This window comes from Chiloscyllium plagiosum, unplaced genomic scaffold, assembly GCF_037043375.1.
Source record: "Chiloscyllium plagiosum isolate Xiang-an unplaced genomic scaffold, Cpla_swu_hap1 HiC_scaffold_25, whole genome shotgun sequence".
Lineage (NCBI taxonomy): Eukaryota > Metazoa > Chordata > Chondrichthyes > Orectolobiformes > Hemiscylliidae > Chiloscyllium > Chiloscyllium plagiosum.
Genome location: NW_028270163.1, coordinates 7,724,711 through 7,739,943, shown reverse-complemented (window position 1 = coordinate 7,739,943; position 15,233 = coordinate 7,724,711). Strand labels below are relative to the sequence as shown.

Below are 15,233 nucleotides of genomic sequence, written 5' to 3'. Positions count from 1 at the left end.
CCAGGTGGGCCAATGGGCTGAGAAGTGGCAGATGGAGTTTAATTCAGATAAATGAGAGGTGCTGCATTTTGGGAAAGCAAATCTTAGCAGGACTTATACACTTAATGGTAAGGACCTAGGAGTGTTGCTGAACAAAGAGAGCTTGGAGTACAGGTTCATAGCTCCTTGAAAGTGGAGTCGCAGGTAGATAGGATAGTGAAGAAGGCGTTTGGTACGCTTTCCTTTATTGGTCTGAGTATTGAGTACAGGCGTTGGGTGGTCATGTTGCGGTTGTACAGGACATTGGTTAGGCCACTGTTGGAATATTGCGTGAAATTTTGGTCTCCTTCCTATTGGAAAGAAGTTGTGAAATTTGAAAGGGTTCAGAAAAGATTTATAAGGATGTTGCCAGGGTTGGAGGATTTGAGCTACAGGGAGAGGCTGAACAGGCTGGGGCTGTTTTCCCTGGAGCATCGGAGGCTGAGAGGTGACCTTATACAGGTTTACATAATTATGAGGGGCATGGATAGGATAAATAGACAAAGTCTTTTCCCTGGGGTCGGGGAGTTCAGAACTAAAGGGCATAGGTTTAGGGTGAGAGGGGAAAGATACAAAAGAGACTTAAGGGACAACGTTTTCACGCAGAGGGTGGTAATTGTATGGAATGAGCTGCCAGAGGATATGGTGGAGGCTGGTACAATTGCAACATTTAAGAGGCATTTGGATGGGTATATGAATAGGAAGGGTTTGGAGGGATATGGGCCGGGTGCTGGCAGGTGGGACTAGATTGGGTTGGGATATCTGGTCGGCATGGACGGGTCGGACCGAAGGGTCTGTTTCCATGCTGTACATCTCTATGACTCTAAATTGAATACGAAATGTTTGGATTCACAGATGCAACAGAGCAAGCCAGTCAGCCCTTCTATCCTAATATGCACAACAATCTGAAATAGATTATTATTACAGAATAAACAGCCTGGCATTCAGATCTAATTTCCAATTCCCAAATGTTATAAAGTTCGATGCTTACCAGTCTACAGGATTGTGTGCATGCTGCAAAAGATAGGGAGACTTCTCATGGATCAATCTGTTGGTGTGCCGCTTTGTCTTTGGGCCCAACGAACATCGTGGTCCATCACTGCCACCTGTTGCCATGGTTACAAATGCTGTTTTTCTAAAACTTCTGCTGGGACAGTTCCTGTTGATTCAAAGCAAACAAAATGACACATTCAAGAAACGACTATAAAGTTCATGCTCATGTGAGCACATTTAATTTCTCCATGAGTTAGAAAATTTAGATTCTGATCTGCTTTTTAAAGCTTGATCTCTAAAACAGACTCAGAGTTGTACTCAATTTACACGATTTAACAGAAACCAATATGTCGAAAGTTGAATAGGCATATTTTTACAGTATATAACATTTGCTTTAGATTTCCTGTTTCTGAAATAGTCGTAAGGATATCTAAAGTCTGGAGAAATAAAGTTTTAAGAGGAGCTAAGGTCAGCTAATTTCTGCCAGATGGAAGCATTTTGCAACACAATTTACTACATTAAATCACCCACAGAATGGGTAGAATGAGTCAATGGAGGTGTTACTTTTTTTAAAAAACTTCAAATCTAGTTTTAATGCAGCCCAGGTTTAAAATAGGTGGAACTGGAGACAGGTTGTCTGTTTAAATATTATAACGGGTGCAGGGGCGTGGAATTGACTAGGCCACGGGAAAGCTGAAGGGATGTGAGGACAGCTGTGAGAGAAGATAAGTTACAGTATTGTTTTGTTGGTCAGGTCAAACAGGAGCAGATAATCCCCTCCCTCCCCCCCAACCAAGCAAATGATTTCCCAGGAATCAAAACCATACCCCCATCTCCCCTCCCCACCTTCAAATCCCCACCCATCCAATCTCTTCACATACAAACTGATTTGCTTGTTTCAAATGCACAACTCTAAACAACCCCAACACCACTACCTACGCAACAGGGCGAGTACACCACTACATTTCTCTCTTTTTCTCTCCACTCGCAATAAGTTCAAATGCTGTTGTCCCAAGAATGGTATTTAAGTTGTTCCTTAGTTTATCTGGATGGTAGGAGAAAATCTCACATCCACTATATTGCGAAGATCTTTGATACCCATGAACAGCAAAAGATAAAATACAAGAACAGGATACTGTGTGGGAGGTTAGAATTTGGAAACAAAAAACTGGGAAAGCAATCAAGAAAACAACCACAGTGAGAACAAGTGCTTGAGGGTGACCCCTTCATATCAACTATTCTCTGCTCGCCACATACAATAACTGATTTCTGTGTGATCAGCACTCTGCTTTTGTCTCAATATTTCAGCACCTGCAGTATTTTGCTTTATCTTTCACTTATTTAGTCAAATTCATAAAGAGGAAAGATGGGAGCATTTGCTGAACTAAGACATAGGAGGATATTTAGAGTAAGAAAATCTTGTTTAGGGTAAGAAAATCAACCAAATTATGTCGACAGTGTAACAGAATATTCAGTTAACTTAAAGAAGGAACAAACTTGCATTCTAGAGGGGAAAACCAGTAAAATAAAAACAGTAATACTTAGAAATGACCATACTGTACTGATCATGCTGGAACTCTGTTTTGAGGTACACAAGACAAGTTGCACCAGTATGACTCAAGCTTTACTATTTTCGTTCTACTAGGCAATACCTTTGTGAATGCAGGACATCTTAAACTATGTTCCAGACTCTCTAGTGCTTAAGGAATGTTATCACTGCTTTAGCAAGGTGAGCACACCACTGTGATAATGACCAGACTATCTGGTTACGAGACTTTGCTTCACAGTGTCATGGGATCTTTTATATCTTCCTAAGAGGGCAGATAGGAACCTTGTTCTCATCCAAATACAATACCTCTGAAGATGCAACATCCCTCCCAAGTGTATTGAGTGTGTCGGCCTGAAATTCATGCTCAAGTCTCCTGACCTACAAAGCAATACTGTAACTTGGCCTCTCTCACAGCTGTCCTCAAATCTCTTCAGCTACTGGCTTTCCTGTGGCCTAGTCCATTTCCCCCACCCTCCGTTATAATATTTAAACAGACAACCGGTCTCCAGTCCCACCCATTTTAAACCTAAACGTGGGCTGCATTCGAACTGGATTTGAGGGTTTTTTTACAAAAGTAACACCTCATCTGACTCATTCCATCCTTTCCGAGGGTGATTTAATTGTCACGTAGAAACCAAAGTACTACCGACTGAGACAACAGCACTGTCATGGTTCAAACAATAAAAACCTATTTTTATAGCACCTTTCATGTAACGAAACATTCCAAGGTGCTTCGTAGGAAGTATTACAAACAACATTCAACACCAAGAGACATCAGGAGATATTTGGCTAATCCCTTAGCCAAACAGAGGATAAAGGAGAGTCAATGAGAAAACAGAGATGGAGGGGCTTTGAGAATGAATTCTCGAGCTCAGTTCTTAACAGCTCAAGACACAGCCATAAAAAAAATGGAGCCATTAAAGTTACGCCGATGAAAAGACTAGAATTAAATAATATTTCATAATGCTGAAATCTACACTAGATTATTAATATCCAAGGAAGCACATCTATCAAAGGGACAGGCAGATGAGCAGAGGGGATTGGGCTGCCTTGTTAGTAAGAAATGAAAGTAAATTAATAGTAAGAAGTGATAAAGGTGTAGAATGTGTGTGGATAAAATTGAGGAACCGCAAAGGGGAAAAAAAACCCTGATGGAAGTTGTGTACAGGCCTCCTAACAGTAGCCAGCATGTGGGGAAGAAAATAAATCGGAGATAGAAAAGCCAGGGAGGAAAGGCACTATTACAATAATCATAGGGAGCTTCAGTGTGCAGGTGGACTGGGAAAATCTGGTTAGTCGAGGATCTCAAAGAAAAGAAATTTGTGAAATGTCTATGAAATGTTTTTTGTTGGAGCAGCTTGTGGTAGAACCCACTGAGGAAGAGACTAATTCTGAATTTGGTAACGTGCAATGAGGCAGATTTGATTAGGAAGCGTATGGCAAAGGAACCCCTTGGAGGCAGCGACCATAAAACGACTGAATTCACTCTGCAGTCTGAAAAGGAGAAACTGGAATCAGATGTAACTGGATTACAATTGAGTCCAAGTAACCTCAAAGATATGAGGGAGGAACTGGCCAGAGTTGATTGAAAGGAGCGCCCAGCAGAAAAGACAGCAGAGTAGCAATGGCAGGAGCTTCTGGGGATAATTTAGGAGGCATAGCAAAAATTCATCCCAAGGAAGAATGAACATACTAAGGGGAGGTTGAGGCAACCATTGCTACAAGGGAAGTCAGGGACAGCAATAACAGCTAAGATAAAGCACACAATTTAGTGAAAGTTAGTAGGAAACCAGATGAATGGGAAATCTTTAAAAACCTTCAAAGGATAACTGAAAAAGTTATAGTGGGGTGAGAAGATGAAATGTGAAGATAAGCTAGCTGGTAATATAAAACAAGATTCCAAGACTTTTTTGGAGATATATAAAAGAGACGAGAAAAGCCATTGAAGTGCTGGAAAATGAGGCTGGAACGTAGAAATGTTGGAGAAACTGAATAGGTACTTTACATCAGTTTTCACAGTGGAAGACACCAGCAGCATAACAGAGCTTCAAGAGAGTCGGGGGCACAGCTGAGCGCAGTGGCCATCATTGAGAAGGTACTGGTGAAGCTGGAAGGTCTGAAGATGGATCTATCACTCCGTCCAGATGGACTCCACCCTAGCGTTCTGAAGGAGATAGCTGAGGGGATTGTGGAGACCTTGGTGGTGATCTCTCAGGAATCACTGCAGTCAGGGAGGGTTCCAGACAACTGAAAAATAGCTAATGTAACACCCCTGTTTAAGAAGGGAGGGAGGCAGAAGACAGGAAATTATAGGCTGGTTAGCCTGACCTCAGTCATTGGTAAGATTTGAGTCCATTATTAAGGATGAGATTGCAAAGTACTTGCAAGTGCATGGTAAAATACGGCTGAGTCAGCACAGCTTTGTCAAGGGGAGGTCATGCTTGACAAATGTTAGAATTCTTTGAGCTGGTAACAAGCAAGTTAGACAAAGGAGAGCCAGTGGACATGATCTTTTTGTATTTCCAGAAGGCCTTAGACAAGGTACCACACAGGATGCAGTAAAATAAGACAAGAACCCATAATGCTGGGGTAAGGTACTGGCATGGGTAGAGGATTGGGTGACTGGCAGAAGGCAAAGAGGGGGACTAAAGGGGTCTTTTTCAGTGTAACAGGTAGTGACTAGGGGAGTACCATAGGGATCCATGTTGGGACCACAACTATTCAAGTTACACATTAACGATCTGGACAAAAGAACCAAGGGAATTGTTGCTAAGTATGCAGATAACACAAAGATAAGTGAGGGACAGCTACTGTTGAGAAAGCGGAGATACTGCAGGAGAATGGGCAAAGAAGGGACAGATAGAATACAATGCGGGCAAGTGTGAGGTTTTGGACTTTAGTAGTAAAATTGAGGTGTAAACTGTTTCTGAATGGGAAAAGACTTCAGAAATCTGAAGTACAAAGGAACTTGGGAGTCATTGAATCATAGAAAAGCACAGAAACAGACCCTTCAGTTCAACTCATCCATGCTGACCAGATATCCCAACCTAATGTGGTTGCATTTTCCAGCACTTGGCCCTTATCCCTCTAAACCCTTCCTATTCATAAGCCCATCCAGATGCCTTTTAAATGCTGCAATTGTACCAATCTGCACCATTTCCTCTGGCAGCTCATTCCACACACACACACACACCGCTCTGCATGAAAAAGTTGCCCCGTAGGTCCCTTTTATATCTTTCCCCTCTCACCCTAAACCTATGCCCTCTCGTTCTGGACTACCCCACCCCAGGGAAAAGACTTTGTCCATTTATCCTAACCATGCCCTTCATGATTTTATCAACCTCTTTAAGTCACTCCTCAGCCTCTGTAACTCCAGGGAAAACAGCCTCAGCCTATTCAACCTCTCCCTATAGCTCAAATCCTCCAACCCTGGCAACATCCTTGCACATCTTTTCTGAACCCTTTCAAAATTTCACAACATCCTTCCAATAGAATGATAGAGTGGGAGATATGCTAAGATTACAAATTATGGTTGAAAACAATTCTGCTGCTACTGATGGCCCAAAGAACCCTATGATTTCTCTGTTTTGAGTTGTTGCATCTGTTCTGATTCTATCCCTTCTAAGGAAGGTGGTAGTACCCTACTGCATGATGCATGGCACCCTCAATGAGAAGATGGGATTCTGGTTCAATAAACACTGTATGATAGTGATTTCTACCATTACTGTGGAGATACATCTACAACAGGTCAATTAGAGATTGAAAAACCAAGTAGGTTATTCCCTCTTGTTGGTTTTGTTACCATTAGCCACTGACCGTGTCTGGCACAAAAGGTAGCACAGTGGCTCAGTTGTTAGCACTGCCGCCTCACAGTGCCAAGACCCAGGTTCAATTCCAGCCTTGGTGGCTGAATGTATACAGTTTACACATTCTCCCCATATCTGCATGGGTTAACCCCAGGTGCTCCAGTTTCCTCTCATAATCCAAAATTGTACAGGTTAAGTGGATTGGCTATGCTAAATTGCCCTGTCGTGTTTAGGGATGTGCAAGTTAGGTGGCCACGATGTGGAGGTTCCGGTGCTGGTCAAAAACCACACAACACCAGGTTACAGTCCATCAGGTTTATTTGGAAGTACTAGATTATCATGCAGGTTCAGTTGGCCTTTAGGAAGATAAATGCATGTTAACATTAATTCCAAGAGAGCTAGGATACAAGAGCAGAGAAATATTGTGAGAGTGTAAAAGGCTCTAGTTAAACTGCATTTGGAATATTGTGTGCAGTTTTGGGCCCTGTATGTAGATTAGATTAGATTCCCTACAGTGTGGAAACAGGCCCTTCGGCCCAACAAGTCCACACCAACTCTCTGAACAGCAACCCACCCAGACCCATTCCCCTCTGACAAATGCCCCTAACACTACGGACAATTTAGCATGGCCAATTCACCTAACCTGCACATCTTTGGACTGTGGAAGAAAACAGGAGCACCCGGAGGAAACCCACACAGACACGTGGAGAATGTGCAAACTCCACACAGACAGTTGCACAAGGCGGAAATTGAACCTGGGTCCCTGGCTCTGTGGGGCAACAGTGCTAACCACTGAGCCACCGGGCCACCCCAGAAGAAAAGATGGATTGTTGATGGTGAGGGTCCAGAGGAGGTTTACAAGAATGATCCCAGAGGTGAAGGGCTTGTCTTATGAGGAACAGTTGAGGACTCTGGTTCTGTACTCGATGAGGTTAAAGAGGATGGGGGAGGAAAGTCGCACTGAATTTATACAGAATATAGAAAAGCCTGGATAGAGTGGACGTGGAGAAGGTATTTCCACTAGTAGGAGAGACTAGGACGTGAGGATGCAGCTTCAGAATGAAGAGCCAACTCTTTAGAACTGAGATAAAAAGCAATTTATTCAACCAAAGAGTGGTAAAAATGTGCAACTATTTGCCACTGAGGGCTGTCAAGGCCAACTCATTGCATGTACTTAAGACATATGGATAGGGTCTTGATTGTTAGGGAGACCAAAGGTTACAGGGAGAAGGTAGGAGAATGGGGTTGAGAAACATACCTGCCATGAATGAATGGCAGAACAGACTTGATGGGTCAAAGGGCCTAATTCTCCTTCTATATTTTATAGTCTTATTACAGGCGGGGAGGGGGTGAGGCTACGGAGAGATTGAAATTAAAAATAAATTGTTGAATTAAGTGAATTAGAAGGTAACTTGTGTTCTATATATTCTCCTCACTATAAAGTAAATTACTTCAATCAATTTAGAAGACGTCATAATGGCTATTTGTTTGAACTTGTTCACAAATATTTAAATTAACAAGTATCTGATCCAGGTCATAAGGGTTTTTTTTGTTACAACCTAAGACATGTCAACTTCTATTCAACCAGATCAAAATAATATAAACAATCAAGTTACTAGAAATTTCTATATTTTACTGAAAGTGGCACTTGTATTCCGAGTAACATTCAAAGTAATTGATCATCTGTAAACAACTGTGATTACAAGGGAGACAACCTTTTGCTGCAAAATATCTTCCAAGCACGATGAATGATGATACATGGACAGCATATGCATTTGCAGGTTCTTGACAAGAAGTTCATTGTCTATGCACATAGATGTTTCTTCAATTCAATCTAGGTGGACATTGTTGGTAAATCCGAAATTTGTAACTCTCCCTAACAAAAACAGTATTCGCTAGAAAAACTCAACAGATCTGGCAGCATCTATGGAGAGAAATCAGAGTTAACTATTCAGGTCCACTGACCCTTCTCAGAATTGATTTTCACTCAGAAAAGGTTGATATATTCAAAGATGTGCAGGTCAGGTGAATCAGCCATGCTAAATTGTCCATAGTGTTAGGTGCATTAGTCGGAGGGAAATGGGTCTGGGTGGGTTACTCTTCGGAGGGTCGGTGTGGACTGGTTGGCCCGAAGGGCCTGTTTCCACACAGTAGGGAATCTAATCTAATCATCATATATGCTGAAGATATCGGGGTTGGAGGCGGGTGGTGGTGGTTGTGGTAGCGGTAGAGATAAACGAGAGGTGGAGACGGAGCCCAGAGGAAGAGAAAAAACACAATGAAAGAACATTTGTGCCATTTTTATTATCTACATGCCATTTTGACTAGTGAAATGCACAATGTATTGTTTTGTACTGAACACAATTTACTCATTTTAATCAAACAAAACTGCCTGTTTGCAGTGGAATGCATTTAAACCAGTTTCGAAGGATGCAGTATTGCATGGTAGCAGATGATACTTCTCCTGAAATAGTGCACTGAGTATGGAGTCACTATTATGATCCCTGAATCTCATCATAATTTTGCTGGATATGCAACAAAAGAAAAAGCCTTTCAGCCCCTTGAACCCTCACTTGGCTAATCGAAGTTTGAACTCTATCTGCCTTGGTTCTGTAAACTGTAATACCTCGCCTTATCTCTTGTGTAGTATTTTATCTCTTAACTGTCCTCTGAATTGGCCCAGCAGCCTTTTCAACTCAAGGCCAATTTGGGACAGACAGCAAACACTGGTCTTGCCAGTAATGTCCATGAAGAATTTAAAAAATCACAAAGGGAAAATGTACAGGTTGGTCAGGAAAATCAGGATGGCTTTTACAAATAGTCAAGCACTATAGGTCAAATGTCCCCCCTTCTGTACTGGAACATTTTTCAAACTTGTAGCTTTATAAACAAAATGAAAACATTAGGAGATCTAATCAGCAAAAACAGAACTTTTTTTTTCCACAAATCTTAGGTTTTCCAGACTGCAAGAATCTTATATGTTCTCAGGAAAGGTCACAATCACCTCAAAACATTAACTCGGATTCTCTCTACCTGCTCCATTCTCATCAGGAAAATATTACAGTAGGGGTCAGTGAGTGAGGCAGGAGCTACAGGCCATAGGTTGAGGCCACACTGACCTCCCTGAAAACAGCACTCAACCTCTCAAGTTTTGCTCAGGAGAGAAAAACCTATTCAGACCCTTGAAGAGCTAGTGCTTTCAAAGGAAATCCCCAGATGTGAAAAAATTATCATCACCCACAGGACAGAATCTAGCCAAGCTTTTACAAGTATTAAATGGTATAACCATCATCACGTTCTTCACCATTAACAGTCTTAGGTTACCAGTGACCAGAAATGCTGTGGTTACAAGATCATGCCAGAACACAAGTATTATGCCACAGATGATTCATCCCCTGACTTCTCAAAGCCTCTCAAATATCTACAAGGTTGAATTTAGGAGCTTAACATAATAAAGTACTCTCCATTTTCCTACATGAGTGTAGATGCAACTAGGTTTGTGAAACCCCAACTAATGACCAAGTAACCTCTAGGTTAGCACTCTATCCACCATCTTAAAAATCACACCTTCCAAAACCCTGTGCAGTGGCAGCAGTGCATATCATCCCCATAATCACCCCAACCCACAAGATGCACTGCAGCAACTCACCATGCATCCTCCGACAGCACCTTCTAAACCCTCAACCTCCACTACCTGGAATGACAAGGCTGAATGCACATAGGAATTTCTAAGTTTACCTCCAGTCCTGACAGTATCCAGACTTAGAAATATGCTGACGTTCCTCCAATGTTGATTAATCAAAATCCTAAAACTCCCTCCTCAACAGCAGTGTGAGGACACCTATGATTTGTCATGGTTTATGATGTCAGCTCACCGCTGACTTCTCTGCAGCAATTAGTGATGGGCAATAAATGCTAATGTTGGCCTTATCACTAACACTTATATTTTGTGAATTAATACACTTTGAAATGTTTATCCCGCAGAGTTGCTTGGCATTTCTAGGAACATTGGACTTGGGATCAGAAGTAGGCCCTTCGGGTCTGCTTTGCCTTTCAATAAAAAAAGTTTTGCTTCATCTCTGACCTCTTATTCTTAAACGCTATCACCTTGTTCTAGTCTCTTCGACATGAGGAAACATCTATCCCAATATCCACCCCAAGTCCCCTTCAGATGTTCTATGAAGAGCACATCTTATTTTGCTAAATTTCTACACTAATCTTCTGATGCATGTGCGGTCTTTGTCCTTCTAGGTGATCAACAGAAGTGGAAATGCATCAAGTTTTTTCTTCCCAGGAAAGTTATGTTTAACAGGGTTTAGATTGATGAAATGATAGAAATGTATAGAGCCAACTAGGGAGTAGACAATTCCAGAATCAAACAACAAGGAGGATAAACCAACTCAAGATCAAGTCATCTTTTAAAGTTGGTCTTCTAAACCAAATCTGTACACATTATTTCAGATTTGGTCTCACCAAAGCCCTGTACAACTGTAGGAAGACATCTTTACTTGTGAAAAACTTCACTTTCCATTCAATCGCAACAATCCATTTGTCTTCCTAATCTTCCGAATAGTATCTGCAAACTAACATTTTGTGACTCATAGTTCAGGAAATCCAGATCACTCTGTACCACAGTCTCTGTCTATTCAAATAGTACACACCTTTTCATCCTAAAGTTCATCTTTCCCAAATTATACTCCATCTGCCAAATGTATGCCCATTCATTTAACCTATCTATATCCCTTTATAGACTTTCTGTATCCTCTTAAATTCCACTTGTCTTGGTTTCAGCAGTAAGCTTCGCTGCCATACATTCAGACGTTTAAAGTCACTTCATCCAAAACATTAATATAAATTATAAATTGATGAGATTCCAAGACTACTGTTATGTACCCAAATAGTTACAACTTGACAGCCTGAAAAGGACCCATTTATTTCTAATCTTCACTTACTGTTAAATAAAAAGTCCATTATTCATGCAAACACATTACTATCTACACCATGTGCTGTTATTTCATGCAGCAACCGTTTATATGGCACCTTATCAAATGTTTTTTGCTAACTCAAGTATCCATCTACAGGTGGGGGCTCCTGTGTTGCAGTGGTATAATGCCTAATTTAAACCAAGAAACCACAGTTCAAGTTCCACATCTGTGACCAGGATGATTAGAAAATATCTACATGTACAGGCTCCTTTTCGCCCCCGCCTTACTTGTTACAGCCTCAAAAAAAACTCAATAGATGGGTTACTCAATTGCCATTTCACAAAGTTATGGTGACTCTGCCTGACCATGTTGTGATTTTCTAAGTATCATGCCATAATTTCCAGAATACTGAATTCGTTTTCCTAAGACCAATGTTAGGCTATTGGCTTATAATTCCGCATTCCCTCTTTATTTTAATAAAAGCTTTACATTAATTACTTTTCAATCCACTGGAAGCCTCCTAGAATATCTGAAATAATTTTGGAAGATTATAACCAATGTTTTCACTAGTTCAGTAGCTACTTCTTTTAAGATCCTAAAGTGTAGGCCATCTGGCCCTAGAGACTAGTGGGATCTAATCATTTTCCCTGTTGCAGATGGCTGTTTTCAGTCCCTCCCTCTTATTCAAGTGATTTTCAAGTGTGTTTGGGCTGTTTTCTAAGGTCTCTGTAATGAACTGTTTAACTTTTAACTTTCTTCTTTCTTTCCATTTGGTTCTTACAATTCTGAAAGACACTTGTATCTAAGACTATGCCTTGTGTGGCGACATTATACACTTTTCACTGTACTCCTGCATCTTTTGTACTTCAGTGCATATGACAGTAAAATCAAATCAAGGCAAACACAACATACCTGTTCAACATGTCTGCCAATTGCAATTCTCCAGTCTAGAGGACCATCACTAATTTTAGGTACACCTTTCAAATTCTTGTAGCAACTACCAGTTTTTGTATTATTGGCTAATCAAATTCATACTCTATTTACTCCTCAGTTTTTTTGCCATTCATTTCTGTTTTTCTGCAATCTGACTGATCTTCTGACATAGCAATAATCTTTGCAGATTTGTGTAGTTTTTTCAATTATACATTATTTTAACTTCCTTATTTAGACAAAGACAATGAGGGCAAGTGGTGGACGTTGTCCATATGGATTCCAACAAGGATCTGCATACAAGACTGGTTAACAAGGTTAGATCTCATGGAATACAGGGAGAACTAACTAATTGTATACAAACCTGGTAAGAATGTAGGAGACAGTGGATGGTGATGGAGGGTTAATTTTTGGACTGGAGGCCTGTGATCAATGGTGTGCCACAGGAATCAGCGCTGGGTCCACATTTTGTCATTCATACAAGTGATTTGGTTGTGAATATAGGAGGTATGGTAGTAAATTTACAGATGACACCAAAATTGGTGATGTTGCAGACAGCAAAGAAGGTTATCTCAGAATACATAGAGACCTTGATCTGATGGGCCGCTGGACCAAGGAGTGGCACATGGTGTTTAATCTAGATGAATGTGAAGTGCTACATTTTGGGAGTGCAAATCAGGGCAGGATTTATACAATTAATCTTAAGGTACTGGATGTGCTGCCGAACAAAGGGACCTTGGAGTGCAGATTCATAGTTCTTTAAAAGTGGAGTTGCAGGGAGACGGGTGTAATGGAGGAGGCGCTTGTTCTGCTTGCCTTTATTGATCAATGCATTGAGTATAGGTGTAGGGAGGTCATGTTACAGCTGTACAGGACATTGGTTAGGCTACTTTTGATATATTGTGTTCAACCCTAGTCTCCTTGCTATGGGAAAGATGTTATTAAACTTGGAACAGTTCAGAAAAGATTTATAAGGATGTTGCCAGGGTTGGAGGGTTTGAGCTGGAGAGGGTAGATTGGCTGGGGCTATTTTCTCTGGAGCATTGGACGCTAAGGGGTGGCCTTATAGAAGTTGATAAAATCATGCGGAGCAGGGATAGGATGAATAGTCAAAGTCTTTCCCCCAGGGTAGCGGAGTCCAAAACTAGGCGGCATAGGTTGAAGGCGAGAGGGAAATGATTAAAAAGGGACCTAAGGGGTGATAACTTTTTCACATAGAGGATAGCGCATGTATGGAATGAGCTGCCAGAAGAAGTGGTGGAGGCTGGTACAATTACAACATTTAAATGGCATCTGGATGTGGTCATGAGAGTTGAGAGAAATATGGGACCTGATTATTTTAGGATATCTGATCAGCATGGACAAGTTGTACCAAAGGATCTGTTTCCACACTGTGTATCTCTGTGGCTCTATGATGCATCTTCTCGTTTCAAATAAATTAAAACAAAGCAAACAGAGTCTGAATACTGCACTCTATCTCAAGGTTTTGAACAGTTCAACCTCTTCCACTTGCAGTAATGCAATTTCTATTACATGTCCTGTAAGGGAAAAAAAATCTGCCAAGCACAGATTGTGGTTTGGAAAATCTCAGACATGATAACCTGCCATAAATACTTTAATCGCTAGGTATTCAGTGACAGGCCCATAAACAGTGCCAAATTCGATCCGAATAAATCACCTGTCGATTATAGTATTTTAAGTGCCTTAACTTATATTATTTTTTTCATTAGCGTTAGGAAACAACACCCCAAATAGGCTTAATCCGAGAAGGGTTCCATTTTTGAATGAGGCACAAGCAAAAAAAAACATTCACTAACTTTTGAAACAGAAACTGAAAAAAAGTTCTAACGTTAGAAGTCGCCAATTAATTCCAAATCATGGGACTCGTACCTTAAGAAGAATTAGCTTTAAAACGGGCAACTTAGAGTAAAACAAGCGATCAAATACCTGCTGAGCCCCTCTGCTCCAGAGCAAATGCTGCATCAAACCCACCTGTCAAGGTGAGTGTGAGTAAACAGTGGGGGGCGTGACCTAGGAGCAAGGCTCGTCGGGAGTTGTAGTCCGCTCTGCTGGTCTCCTTGGCAATGACGACCGAGAACGGAACCTGTGGAGACTACAATTCCCGGCATTCCGCGCAACAGCACTGCGGGTCGAAAAACCGAGCTCAACTGCAAAGCCTTTCGCCCACTCTTCAAAAATTTACCACGACGCCTGAGGGGACACTGACTCTCCTCTGGCGCTCACTTTACCTGTTCGATGTAGCCGCTCTCGCCAAGCCGTTTCCCGCACTAACCCAGGCCGAAGTCGCTTCCACCGCCCGGCCGAGGCACAGAGATAGACGCCTCCCGCTACCCAGGTACTGCAGCATCACCCGAATTCGCATCGTGGCGCCTGCCGCCGCGCCCCTAGCGGCTGGAGGATCATTTTCACCACGACAGCCTCAGCCATCACATGCCCCATGTTCACCATTCTGTTGGGCAGTGAGGGTCATTCAGTTACAGAAATTGCTGGAAAAACTGAGTAGGTCTGGCAGCACGTGTGGACCCCAAATGCTTTCTCTTCACAAATGCTGCCAGACCTTTTGAATTTTCCAGCAAATTCTGTTTTGGTTTTTGATTTTCAGCATCTGAGTTCTTTGGTATTTCAGTTTGCGGCCATTCATTTGCTTACTGGATTTATTAGTAACTATCTTACTTTGTGGGGAAGGGCATCATTAGAAACCACCTATTGTATAAGGCACAAAAACAGAAATTGCTGGAAAATCTCAGCAGGTCTGGCAGCATCTGTGAAGAGAAATCAGAGTTGCCATTTCTGAAGAAGGATCACTGGACCGAAACCTGACTTCTCCCCACGGTTGCTGCCAGACCTGCTGAGATTTTTCAGCAATCTCTGACTTTGTTTCAGGTTTCCAGCATCTGCAGTTCTTTCAGTTTTTTGTTGTTTAGGGCAGTTGGCTTCTGGTAGAGTGAACAGACATCTGGAAATAGCTATACAGATTAGGTTGGCTCCTCA

The 15,233-nt window shown here is 41.7% G+C and overlaps 1 protein-coding gene across 2 annotated transcripts in view; it reads right to left on the bottom strand.

Moving 5' to 3' along the window:
* Positions 1-14,596, bottom strand: part of spata20 (spermatogenesis associated 20) — a 431,519-nt gene extending 416,923 nt beyond the window's left edge. Inside the window, exons 1-2 of one of the 2 annotated variants that reach the window (XM_043714385.2) lie at positions 14,471-14,596; positions 1,010-1,177 (exon numbers count right to left, since the gene is read on the bottom strand). In XM_043714385.2, the coding sequence (XP_043570320.2) occupies positions 1,010-1,177; positions 14,471-14,589 (287 nt within the window). In that variant the 5' untranslated portion in view covers positions 14,590-14,596. Of the gene's footprint in view, positions 1-1,009; positions 1,178-14,168; positions 14,214-14,470 lie in introns of those variants that run through there. The other variant, XM_043714386.2, reaches the window with a different exon arrangement.
* Positions 14,597-15,233: the final 637 nt, after the last annotated feature.